Source organism: Xyrauchen texanus, chromosome 29, assembly GCF_025860055.1.
Source record: "Xyrauchen texanus isolate HMW12.3.18 chromosome 29, RBS_HiC_50CHRs, whole genome shotgun sequence".
Lineage (NCBI taxonomy): Eukaryota > Metazoa > Chordata > Actinopteri > Cypriniformes > Catostomidae > Xyrauchen > Xyrauchen texanus.
Window position 1 is genome coordinate 1,093,470 of NC_068304.1, and position 13,776 is coordinate 1,107,245.

General features: G+C 42.7%; 1 protein-coding gene across 4 annotated transcripts in view; it reads left to right on the top strand.

Moving 5' to 3' along the window:
* pik3c2g (phosphatidylinositol-4-phosphate 3-kinase catalytic subunit type 2 gamma) overlaps positions 1-12,069 on the top strand; it is an 81,278-nt gene extending 69,209 nt beyond the window's left edge. For 3 of the 4 annotated variants that reach the window (XM_052097393.1, XM_052097391.1, XM_052097392.1), the window contains 7 exons: positions 49-223; positions 934-1,052; positions 1,133-1,229; positions 1,324-1,378; positions 10,043-10,128; positions 10,277-10,402; positions 10,544-12,069. In XM_052097393.1, coding sequence (XP_051953353.1) covers positions 49-223; positions 934-1,052; positions 1,133-1,229; positions 1,324-1,378; positions 10,043-10,128; positions 10,277-10,402; positions 10,544-10,696 — 811 coding nt within the window. In that variant the 3' untranslated portion in view covers positions 10,697-12,069. Of the gene's footprint in view, positions 1-48; positions 224-933; positions 1,053-1,132; positions 1,230-1,323; positions 1,379-10,042; positions 10,129-10,276; positions 10,403-10,543 lie in introns of those variants that run through there. The other variant, XR_007968029.1, reaches the window with a different exon arrangement.
* The last annotated feature ends 1,707 nt before the right edge of the window (positions 12,070-13,776 follow it).

Sequence of the window (13,776 nt, forward strand, 5' to 3'; positions counted from 1 at the left end):
CACAATTGTTGCACAGATTCTACTCATTGTAAAATAACTTTGTTCCAGAAAAATTAAGGAGAGCATGGAGAGTTTCCCAGTCAAGCTGAACTTCCTCATCCACAACATTGTGCAGTTACCATCGATCAAACGAACAGAATCGTGCCACAAGAATCATATCCCGTCTAACAGGAACATACAGGAAGCCGTCATCCAGAGATACACCGCGAACGGCAAAGATGTGGTGAGTTTCATCAACTATTATCAGAAATCTTAAAAATCATAGACGAATAATAGACGCACTCCAGATGTAAAAGCTCTTTCAAACAGTAAGCGGCAAAATAATGCAGTGATAATTGCATGTGTACTTCACGAATAGGGCAATCCCAGAATGGATTGCTACTACCTCACTGAAAATGTTCACACAAGATGATAGACAGAGTAGAGTGAAATTGATGGTAAATATTATGTATTCACTTCTGAGAAATGTCCAAATTTGCTGTGCTATTAAGTAGTGGAATTTGTGTGCCGCACAAATGAAAAAATAGTTTAAATTTCAGTATTTCAAGTTACCTGAGGTTCCATTTGGATTAGAGCTTTTCTGCCTGTGTACACAGTAAAAAGGGATGCAGGTCACTAGGTTTTGGGACAGGTTTGGGCTTCTAACCCCCCATTGTCAAGGAAAAGATTCAAAGGTGCTGTCCTGCAGCCTTGCATGTGCTGTTTATGTAATTAACATTTCAAATGTTTCTAAATAGAAAACACCACCAGCTCAGTAAATCTGCACTCTCAGAGAATGATGTCTATGTGAAATGACTATTACCTAAATAAAACTAATATATCACTGTAACGGGTAAAGTCTCTGCTTAAGGGAAAGAAGGAGGCCCACCCAAGCCCTCCTCCTTGTCACATTCACTCATGCTGTAATTGAATGTAAACATGTGTCCATGCCAGTTGTATGAGTTGAAAGTGACCATTGAGGATGGATACTTCATCAGTCAGAAGAGCTTTGCTCAGTTTGAGATGGTCCATAAGCTGCTTCAGAGGCACTTCATGGAGTCAACGCTACCAAAGTCAGTGGCCGTGTTATTTTACTTTTACTTCATATGATTGCTGGACTGATCTCTAAAACCATCTTTTTCCCATGTTTTAGATTCCCAAGCTGGTTTAATATGTCCTTCACACCTGGCAGAAAGATGTCTCTGTTGAACAAATATCTAAAAGAGCTGTTTGAAGGGCCTTGCAAAGGGGTATGCCTCATGATTTTGTTGCTAATATTTGAGCCTATAGCTTTTTGTTGTTCTGCGTGTAGAGATAATTTCTATTTTACCATGTAATTCATAGAATGAATACGTCTGCAGCTTGTTTTTGGATGGACCAAACACTGCTGTCAAATCAGGTAAAGAAAGTTTTTGCAGACCAGCTCAGTTCTTAAAATGACATTGATCCACACACATACCATTCTCTCAGATTTTATGGATGTTCTACACTTTCTTGCCATTATTTTTGGCAGATGACCATGAAGGAATGTAGGTATATGATTGAAGAACAGCTTGGCTATTTAGAAGAACAAGTTTTTCTTCAATAACAGAAATGATTATAAGTAACTTTATTTTAATGAGCCTGATACATTCTTTTTGCCAGGAGAATATACAGTTGAAGTCAGAAGTTTACATACACTTAGGGTGAAGTCATTAAAACACATTTTTTAACCACTCCACAGATTTCATTTTAGCAAACTATAGTTTTGGAGAGTCGTTTAGGACATTTACTTTGTTGAATGACATGAGTAATTTTTCCAACAATTGTTTACAGACAGATCATTTAACTTTTAATTGACTATTACACAATTCCAGAGGGTCAGACGTTTACAATACACTAAGTTAACTGCCTTTAACCCTCTGGGGTCTGAGGGTGCTTTGGGCCCTGGAGAAGTTTTGACATGCCTTGACATTTGTGCTTTTTTCAGTTGCTTATAAACACATTAATGGCTAAAGTCTGATAACACTGTTTATATTCGGGTCTCTCTTTAGCACCAAATATGCCTCTAATCTCTGAAAAAAGGCCAATGAGAAGTAGGCAGACAGTATTTGCATACCCTGCCCCCGGACATACGGGTATAAAAGCGTGGAAATACGTCGAGTTCATTCAGAAATTTTCTTCGGAGCCGATGGTCTTGTATGCAGTCAGCTGCGAGTCACACACCTGTTCCTGTTCCTCTGAGCTTTGCCTGCTGTTGGATCTACGGCGCACTTCAGCGGCTTTTCTCCTCCTCTGCACGGCAGTGCAGTTTGCCCCTGGGTGCATCAACAGCGCAAAAAACTTAAGAGTTTTATTTTAAAAGTGATTTTCTCTATAAAAGAGTATTTTCCTCTAAAAGAGCTTTGCACAGAGGCGTTGAACGTCATTTTCAGGACGCGTCTTTTTAAAGTTGCCTTTCTGCCCCTGTGTAGTTCCTGAATGCAGTAGAGTGCTCTCAGCTTCATGTGTCTGGGCTGCGATCACACCGAGGCAGCGTTTGTGGATTGTTTATGTTCTCACTGCGAGAGCATGACCATGGCAACATTGTGGTCTCTGCTCGCCCTGCATGTCATGGCCCTCCTGCAAGTCCACCAGGCCAAAGCACTTAAAGATCTGCACGGGGTATCCCTGATCTCAACGTGCTGCAGGAACTGCGCTCAGCGACCGACCTTACCCTCAGAGCCGCGAAGGTCACAGCACAGTCACTCGGGCAGGCGATGGCCACACTCGTGGTCCAGGAACATCATCTGTGGCTGAACTTGGTCGAGATGCGTGAGACCGACAAAGTGCACTTCCTCAATGCCCCTGTCTCCCAGTTTGGCGACACCGTCGAGGACTTTGCCCAGCAGTTCTCCACGGTGAAGAAGCAGATGAAGGCCATCTCGCACATTCTGCCCCGCCGCAAACCTTCTTCCGTCTGCTCGCCGAGGGCATCCTCCTGCGGCAAAGAAATCCCCTGCTCCGGCTAAACCCAGGCCCAGCTCTCAGCCCGTGCGTCGAGCACCCTGCAGGAAGCAGACGCCCTCCGTCTCACGGACCCTCTCGAGGACCCGGAAGGCTCCCAGACGCTCCTGAGACGGTCGACTCAGGGACCAAGACGTTAGCTCCGTAAGCAGACCACTCCGTCCCCCGGTGGAGGGCCGGGAGGAGAATCTTTTGTCGAATGTATTTAATTTGCGGAGCTGTAGTACCCACATCCTCAGTAAAAGAGCTATTTGCTTGGTCTCTAGGTCACCTGGTCTACAAATGCCGTTCTCACGGCACTCTGCTGCCACACCTCAACAGTCCCGCCATGCTGGACGCGGACCCTCCGCTCTCAGCCCCACGAGGAGTCTGACGAGTCCAGAGGACGCCTCTACTGGACCTCCTCCTCAGTCACTAATCCGCCCCCTGCCAGGAGTGCGGAGTAAGGTAAGTGCTTTGAGTCCTTTCTCAGCACCAGAGCCTCGGGACGGGTTCTCGCCTCCCGACGCTGTACTACCTACTCCGCCCCACTACGAAGTACGTAAAAAATAATCGTCCCCTTGGTGACCCTAGCACGGAGCTTGGATGTGTGGCTTTCACTCACGCAGTCACGCTGGCTGGCCTGGACCATCCGACTCTGTTACGCAGTTCAGTTTACCAGTCCTTTGCCCCTTTTCATGGGCGTCCGCTTTACCGCAGTACACGGCGAGCACGCCAATTCCCTGCGCGCGGAAATCGCAACCCTCTTTCTCAAAGATGTGATAGAGCCTGTCCCTCCAACCGAGATGAAGAAGGGTTTCTACAGCCCTTACTTCATCATACCCAATAAGGTGGCGGTTTACGACCGATCTTGGACTTGCGAGTTTTCAACCGGGCTTTGCACAAACTACCGTTCAAAATGCTCACGCAAAACAAATATTAACTTGCGTCCGGCATCTAGATTGGTTCGCAGCGGTAGACCTGAAAGACGCGTACTTCCACGTCTCAATTCTGCCTCGACACCGACCCTTCCTACGGTTCGCGTTCAATGGCCAGGCATATCAGTACAAAGACCTCCCCTTCGGCATGTCTCTGTCCCCTCGCGTCTTCACGAAAGTCGCAGAAGCAGCCCTTGCCCCGCTCCGAGAAGCTGGCATCCACATACTCAACTACCTCGATGACTGGATCATTCTGGCCCACTCCCGAGAGTTACTATGCGCTCACAGAGACCAGGCGCTCAGGCACCTCAGCCGTTTGGGGCTTCAGGTCAACTGGGAAAAGAGCAAGCTCACCCCGGTTCAGAGCATCTCTTTTCTCGGCATGGAGTTAGACTCCATCTCAATGTCAGCACGTCTCACCAACGAGCGTGTGCAGTCGGTTCTGGAATGCCTCACCACCTTCAGGCCGGGCACAGCGGTCCCTTTATAACCGCTTTAGCACTCCGACTCGAGTCCCGAGACGAGCATGTCGTCTCCTCCTTTGGAGCCAGCAGCAGCTCAAGTCACTGCGTGCCACTCACATCCCCGGAAACCTCAATGTGGTCACGGACGCGCTGTCACGACAACGCTTGCCCGGTGGAGAGTGGAGGCTTCACCCCCAGTCGGTCCAGCTGATTTGGGAACGATTCGGCTAGGCCCAGGTAAATCTGTTTGCCTCCCGAGAGACCTCGCACTGCCCGCTCTGGTATGCCTCAGCACTCTCAGCAGCTATCATTGCAACTCCTATTACTAGTCTGTTCAACCTTTCAATCGTGTCCTCAGAAATCCCTAAAGACTGGAAAACAGCAGCAGTCATTCCCCTCTTTAAAGGGGGCGACACGCTGGATCCTAACTGTTATAGACCCATATCCATTTTGTCCTGTCTCTCCAAGGTTTTCGAAAGCCAGATCAACAAGCAGATGATCAAACATTTTGAATCCCACAATACACACTCTGCCATGCAATCAGGTTTTCGAGCTGGTCATGGCTGCACCTCTGCTACACTCAAGGTCTTAAACGACATTACAACCGCCATTGATAAAAGGCATTACTGTGCAGCCGTGTTTATTGACCTGGCCAAGGCTTTCAATTCGGTCGATCATCACATCCTCATTGGCAGACTTGGTAGCCTTGGTTTCTCGAAAAACTGCCTCGATTGGTTCACCAACTACTTTTCTGGCAGGGTTCAATATGTTAAATCTGAGGGTCTGATGTCTGGACCTATTGAGGTTTCGATGGGGGTGCCACAAGGTTCGATTCTAGGACCAATACTATTCTCTGTGTATATCAATGATGTTGCTCTTGCTATTGGTAACTCTCAGATCCACCTCTACGCAGATGACACCATCCTATACACATTGGGTCCTACATTGGACACTGTACTAACCAATCTCCAAGAGAGCTTCGATGCCACTCAAAATACATTCTGGGGACTTAAGTTGCTTCTAAACTCGAGCAAAACTAAATGCATGCTGTTTAACCGCACACTGTCTGTACCCGCCAACCTGACTAGTATCTTGACTTTGGATGGATCTAGACTAGATTACGTGAACAACTATAAATACTTAGGCACCTGGTTGGATAATTCACTTTCTTTTCAGTTTCACATTAACAAGCTTCAAGCCAGAATTAAATCTAGAATTGGCTTTTTATTCAGAAACAAAGCCTCCTTCACTTATGCTGCCAAACATACACTGGTAAAAATGACTTTACTACCAATATTGGATTTTGGCGATGTCATTTATAGATCTGCCTCTACCGCCCTTTTGAAAAGGTTAGATGTGGTCTACAACAGTGCCATCTGTTTTGTCACCAATGCCCCTTTTAATATTCACCATTGAGACCTATATGCATTAGTGGGCTTGCTAATTAGTGGGCTTACATACTCGACGCCTGACCCACTGGTACCATTTTATATATAAATCAATATTACGCAAAACCACTCTGTACATGAACTCCTTGTTATTGCCCTACCTATCCGTAACCTGCGCTCTAGCAGGTACATCTCCCAAGTAACCCCAAAAGCAAATACCTCTTTCGGCCGTAACTCCTTCCAGTTTGCTGCTGCATCCGACTGGAATGAGTTACAAAAGACTCTGAAACTTGAGAATACCATCTCTCTCACTTCCTTTAAAAAACTGCTATCAGAGTTTCTGCCGGTCCGTTGTACATGTTGACCCCCATATTATAAATTCACATTCAATTTATTTCTGCTCTAGTGCCTTTGGTACCATGCTTGCACTGTCCTGCACATTACCTTACGTGTTGTATGTTATACTGTACAATATCTACTTGCACAATCATGCACAGTATCATTTACTACTACTGTAGTTGCTTGGCTATTTTATTAGGAGTGGTGGTGGCGTAGTGGCTAAAGCACAGGGCTGTTAATCAGAAGGTCACAGGTTCTAACCCCACGGCCACCACCATTGTGTCCTTGAGCAAGGCACTTAACTCCAGGTTGTTCCAGGGGGATTGTCCCTGTAATAATTGCACTGTAAGTCGCTTTGGATAAAAGCGTCTGCCAAATGCATAAATGTAAATGTAAAATATATACCGACACTGTCTATTCTATTGTCCAGAAAACTTGTATTTTACTTAATTTTGTTCCTTGTCTATTTAATGTGTAATTTGTATAATTTCATGTCTAACTATTTATATGTCTTGCACCTTCGCTTTATCTTGGTCACCGTTTCAATTGAGAACGTGTTCTCTACGTGCTTACCTGGTTAAATAAAGGAAAAAAAATTAAATGCCCGAACAGAGGCTCCCCTCGGGGCAGACGCACTGGCACACAGCTGGCCCTCGGTGCTGCGCAAGTACACATTTCCCCCAGTGAGCCTGTGCAAGGTCAGGGAGGATGAGGAGCCTACCGTCGTAGACAAGATCAACCAAGCCAGAGCCCCCTCTACCAGGCAACTTTACACCCTGAAGTGGCGCTTGTTCACGAATTGGTGCTCTTCCCGGCCTGAAGACCCACAGAGGTGCGCAGTTAGGTCAGTGCTCTTATTCCTGCATGAGAGGCTGGAGGGGAGGCTGTCTCCGTCCACCACGCCATTCAGAGACCAGGTAGTGGACCTGCAAGCACTGCCCCAGGAGGAGGCAGACCCAGCCCCTTCGTTGCTGTTTCCGGTACGTGCTTTGCGTACCTACTTGGACCGCACGCAGAGCTTTAGACGTTCTGAGCAGCTCTTTGTCTGCTTTGGTGGACAGCGGAAAGTGAACGCTGTCTCCATACAGAGGCTTTCCCACTGGGTAGTGGACGCCATTTCATTGACCTATCACACCCAGCCCATGTTACTTCCTCATGGGCACTGGCCAGGGGCACATCCCTGATATATATGTAGAGCATACATATGTAGAGCAGCGGGTTGGGCAACACCTAATACCTTTAAGAGGTTTTACAATCTCAGGGTTGAGTCAGTATTGTCACGTGTTTTCTCAGGTCCGAGCCGGTATAACTCAGTACACGCTGACGGACTGACTGGGTGGATCGCTTGCACCTAGCGCCCTTTCCCTCGGCCGAGGTAAAACTGTGTTTTTTCTCTCCCAGGAGATCCCGTTCATTCGGATCCCTGGATGACTTCTCCCTAGTTTTTAAGGCACAGTAGGGGGCGTTCACCATTTGCCTTGATCGCCTCCACACATTACCGTATGAATTGTGCCCTCTGTCCGTGGGTGTGATCACATTAGCGATAATTAGCTGAGCCAGGAGAAACTGTACATCGCTTTGTTTCATACAGATTACATTGCAGGAGAATATTTGTTTTAGATTTGAATTGTTTTATTTAAAAGTAGACATTTTAAGCTTTCTTTAGACATATGTTTCATGTTTGTGTGATAAGTATTCAAGGAGTTTCAGTTCATTTTTGTTCATTCATATGCTCGTGAACAGAGACTGCTGAAAGCTCACACTTTTTATTTTCTTTATTTTACAAAAGCACAAGGTTTTGTTGTTATTGTGAGTGTACACAAATAAAAGTAGACCCTTTATAGTCTCTAATGATGTCTTACCCTTATCTGTATGCCCCAAAATGACGGAGAATTTTAAGTTGTTTCTGCTGTAATGACGAAAAAATTCAGCAGGACGTGCCGGCGCATCCATCGACCCCAGAGGGTTAAACTGCTTGGAAAATTCCAGAAAATGATATCAAGCCTTTTAGTCAAATAGCCAATTAGCTTCTGATATGCTAATTGGAGTCAACTGGAGGTGTACCTGTGGATGTATTTTAAGGCCTACCTTCAAACTCAGTGCCTCTTTGATTAACATCATGGGAAAATCAGAAGAAATCAGCCGAAATCTCAGAAAAAATTATGGACCTCCACAAGTCTGTTTCATCCTTTGGAGCAATGTCCAAATGCCTGAATGTACCACGTTCATCTGTACAAACAATAGTACGCAAGTATAAACACTATGTGACTGCACAGGCATCATACCGCTCAGGAAGGAGATGCATTCTGTCTCTTAGAGATGAATGTAGTTTGGTGCGAAAACTGCAAATTAAGCCCAGAACAACAGCATAGGAACTTGTCAAGATGCTGAAGGAAACGGTATCTATATCCACAGTAAAACAATCCTATATCAACATAACCTGAAAGGCTTCTTAGCAAGGAAGAAACCACTGCTCCAAAACCACCATAAAAAAAACAGACTACAGTTTGCAAGTGCACATGGGGACAAAGATCTTACATTTTGGAGAAATGTCCTCTGATCTGATGAAACTAAAATGTATTGTTTTGCCATAATGACCATCGTTATGTTTGGAGGAAAAAGGGTGAGGCTTGCAAGCCCAAGATCAGCATCCCAACCGTGAAGCATGAGGGTGGCAGCATCATGTTGTGGGGGTGCTTTGCTGCATGAGGGTCTGGCGCACTTCACAAAATAGATGACATCATGAGGAAGGAAAATGATGTGGATATATTGAAGCAACATCTCAAAACATCATCCGGTCAGTTAAAGCTTGTTCACAAATGGGTCTTCCAAATGGACAATGACCCCAAGCATACCTCCAAAGTTGTGTCAAAATGGCTTAAGGACAACAAAGTCAAGATATTGGAGTGGCCATCATAAAGCCCTGACCTCAATCCCATAGAAAATGTGTGGACAGAGCTAAAAAATTGTGTGCGATATGCAAGGAGGCCTACAAACCTGACTCCGTTACACCAGTCCTGTCTGGAGGAATGGGACAATATTCCAGCAACTTATTGGGAGAAGCTGGTGGAAGGATAAAGCTGAAATAAATCATTCTCTCTATTATTATTCTGACGTTTCACATTCTAACTGACCTAAGACAGGGAATGTTTTCTACGATTAAATGTCAGGAATTGTGATAAACTGAGTTTAAATGTATTTGGCTAAGGTGTATGTAAACTTCTGACTTCAACTGTAACTGAGTTATACACTGATATACATATAAATGAATTCATTCACATTTGATAATCCTGTTTAAAAATAGAAAATATGAGCTATCCTTTCTTAGCACATTAAAAGAAAGCATAGGCTTAGAGTCTTGACAGTTTTTGCAAGTTACAGTTTTTGATTATGCTGCCTGATGATGCTCGCTCATAACATCTGTGAATATGTAAAAAAAATAAGTAATTATCTTTGTTAAATGTTAAAAGCCACAGATGTGTGGGTGTCCTTGTGAACACGAAATGTTGCAGTAAAGTGTTAAACGTGTTCCCATTGCAGCGTCCAGCCAGCAAGTCAATGTTGGTGTTTTCGTTTTCTTCTTGTTCTTCATCTGTTGGCAAAACAAGCTTAACAGGCATTACTGCCTCCATCTGAATGGTTGTAATGTAATAGAAAGAGCTTTGAGGCACTCCGCTCTCATCTGTTTAAATCCTATTTCTATGGCAAATAGCCACCTTATCCGTTTAGAGCTGCTAAAGATGAATCCCCGTGGTGACTGGCGGCACTAGGCTTATTCTGGTTGAGTACCATTTGTATGTTGTCTGCAAATAGAGACAATTTTTGTTACCCTCCAATCATGTCCATTCCCCGTCTGCATGATCTTTTTCTAAATACACATTACAACACTATAGCATGAATTCAATTCTGTTTGCCATTCCCTTGCATTACGATGTTTGAAGATGATGTTTTTGGTTTGTTTTTGAAACAGACACACATCTCCAACCACAGATTCAACTTTACATATCTTACAAAGACTTCAAGTTATCTGTGATGATAAAACATTTAAAAAACATTGTAAGTAATTATTTTGTATTGGTTGTGTTAAATGAGGAAAATATATCATTTACAATATTTTGAAGATGTTGCATAAAAAACATGTGTATGGGTATCATTTGTTGCATTTGTGTAAAAATGTTGAAGTAAATTGTGTGGCACTGTGCAGAGATTATCGAATGGCTCGTGTCCCGATGCGTATGTGGTCACACGGCTACGACCAGACCCACAGGACAACACAAAGAGGAAGACCAAGGTAGCCCGCAACAATGACAATCCCACATTCAATGAGCTGGTAAGGACAAAGTTTTCATATTCTTGTCCTAGATTCTCCCTCATTGTTGTATCAGTTGTGGCTTACTCCAGCTGTAATGTTGATTCAGGAGAAGTGTGCTTTATACCCATATGCTATTAAATGTGTTGTTCTCCTCTTCAGATTGAGTACAGGAATGTCCTGAACCTCCATGGCCATGTACTGGAGGTCACAGTCAAGAGCAGGAAGACCTTTGTAGCTGCTACCAACGTGGTTCTGGGGGAAAAAGTTCTAGACCAAGAGAAGTGGTTTATTCTCGGTTTTTCCCCTGTTTAAAGATCAAGCTGTTTACTAAAGACTTTATTTCAACCATTTGAACAAACATGAGGTTAATGTTTTTTTTTCTGCAAATAACCTGTTTATGAACTGTTCAAACTGATCTGGTTGGATGGTTTTAGAGAGGTTTTGGGGGGGTTTGGAGAAATATTGATAAAGATAATTGTTTTAAATTACCTTAAAAAAGATTTAAGGTAATTAGTTGTTTTTAATTATATGAAGAAACTCAATATGCTTTTTATGCTTTTCTACAGCAGAGAATACTCTAAAACTAAATGTAATAATATATGTAATGGATACATTAATATTACAAAAAGAAGCAATAAACATAAGAATTGTGGGAAAATAAATAAGCTCCAAAAGACAGTAGAACTGCAAACTGAACTGCAAAATTCAGCCCGTTGTATTACGCTTAACAAAATTCACTTCCTCAAATTCACCCTATGTTAGTGCTTCCTCCCTATTGTGCACATGAAATAGTCCTGCCAACATGTTAACCTCTTTATACTTTTTATAGTCTTCACAGACTCTGGAAGCTTGCACCTCAATGGACGACCCACAGATGATAAATGAAATATTGCGAACACACATTTGATTAACAAAGCAATGATTGTGTAAAAACAGTAGGTCTTGGCCTCCAGCACAAAAATAATTATAAAAGGATGTATTTATTTATGTGGTTAATTCGAAAATAAATGTAAACATTTCTCAGTGAGCTAAATTACAAGTATTTATAAAAATATGCACAAATCTATGAATGAGCGACACTATACGGTCAGATTTCAACACTTCACCATGGACCACAAGGAAGCACTTAAAAGTGCTTCAAATGTAGAGAACGCTAAGACCAGCACCGCCACTGCCTACACCCATATTACGCAGTCTGCATAGGGCACCAACTCCCTAAGTGGGCACCATCTTACCCAAGGAGGGCAGCAGAAAGTCCACCGACTGCCCTTACTCGCACATTATATGTTATTCAAGGACATGAAAGCAGTTGCGGAACACAGACTTCATATAGTAGTTCAATAAAAGTTAAATAATAGAAGTCAGTTGAATCATAATCAGTTGTGACATGAGATAAGCAAATGATCAAATAAAAATGGCACTTGTGTTTATTGTTGATTTGTCTGTCTTAGCCTACGAGAACATTTAGTGCAGCATTTCTTTTTATTTGTTGTTTATAGTTTCATTAGAATTAATTGAGATATTTTGAGGTATGATTTATGATTAGCAATGATGACATGTCACCCATTGAAATTAGGTTTCACTTTGCTCTTTATTTTAACCTGGCAAATGTACTTGTGCTCTCATATGCTACAAGCCCTGGGAAATAATATCTCTGAGATTTTCAGAGGATCGTGTAGTTTGGGAATGTTAATGGCGTATCTTTTCCATGTTTTCATCAATCTGATATGAGCTCAGTAAATTCTATGATTGGCTGTGAATAATAAGCCTTTTAATGACTGCTGCAGTGGCTCAGAAGATCAAATATTTGTACCTCTTTTTTTTTTTTTTAACCTGGTCATGCATAGCCGTGAACGTGAATACAGCAGGATATTGGGTGCACGAGCTCCGCATCCGTGCCGCCAGCAAACCCGCCCGCGATGTGCCTCTTTCCTCGTGCCTCTCATTGAAAATGAACTAGATACTTGTAAAAGTGAACATTCTAAAGGCTTGCTAGTGTGTGACATCCTTTAGTACATTCACTTTGCAGCATCCAGTGTAGACAGCATCAAGCCGTCGTGGCGCATTGTGCACCCGGCATAGACAACAACATTGATTATGCCAGACAGTCTACCAGAAGTCCGAAAAAAGGACAGGCTCAAGTAAAAGGATGCGGTCAGACTATTACTGCTCCAATATGGCTGTTGTTTGATAGAGACAAAATGTGATAAATTATCTTATTTAAAATAAAATCAATTTTCTAACTACATTTTCGAACAGGAATATGACAATTATCATGCGAGTTATTTTGTGTTTTATTTGCAAACTATTAGTATATTCTTTGATTGGGTGGACCAGTGCTGCTCGTCATAGTAACATCATTACATTTGTGCATAACTTTATAAACATTTGTAATTGACCTCCCTGGACATGTTTAAAGATATATTCATCCTAATTAATGGCATAATTACATTTTGTTTTGCAATAGTTTTGTGCAGAATGATTGTGTGTTTCTTTTACACAATCAATGCTTCGTTCATCGGGTGTGCATTTATGTGCATTTGTAATGTTTAGTTTTCATAAATTGCTCTGTGGGTCGAGATGAAAGCCAGTGAGGCCGTATAGTCCTGCCAATTTACCTTTAACTCATCTTGATTTTGCGGAGAGTCAAACAAGGAGACATGTGGACCCTACGCTTTAGGGACAATTACTAATTGAGAGGTCTGTTCGGGGGCGGGTTTACGATTTCAGAGGCCCCAAGCAGGGTAGCTGGGACCCATTTTGAAAGTTTTTGCTTAACAAATTACATAAAATAGATTTTTAATAATAATTTTTAATTCATCCTATCAACCATTGTACCAAGTACATTCAAAATGTTTAATGAAATAAAAATCGAGTTAAAGATAATTAATTCATGTTTCCCGTTTTTCTACAATACAGTCATAAAAAAAAAGCAATTTTTATACAAAACTATTTATTGTGAATGAGGTGTGCAAAACTACTTAACCCATAACATTTTAGTAACAAATTCAGTTGTTATTTATCATTATTATAACCCAACAATTATGTATACTTATTTACTTTCACCTGGAGTTTTATATTCTGAGCTGAGGATGTATTTTATGTAAGCATCATAGAAAACATTTGTAACTAACATTAAACATATAAAGCACGGTGGCCCCTCGGCACACAAGAGCAGAAGAAAAAAAACATTGCTTAGTGGGCAGGGCCCCCCCAACGTCTGGGGCCCCATGCAATTGCGTGGTTTACATGGTGGTTAAAACCGCTACTGGGCCTGCCCTTTACTCCTAGAAGTACTGTGGCAGAAATGTGATGCTGCACAACACATGGTGTGGGCCAGAGTGCCCTTGGGTCTCAGAAAGTCTTTGACATTTTCTGCTCTCCCTGATTTT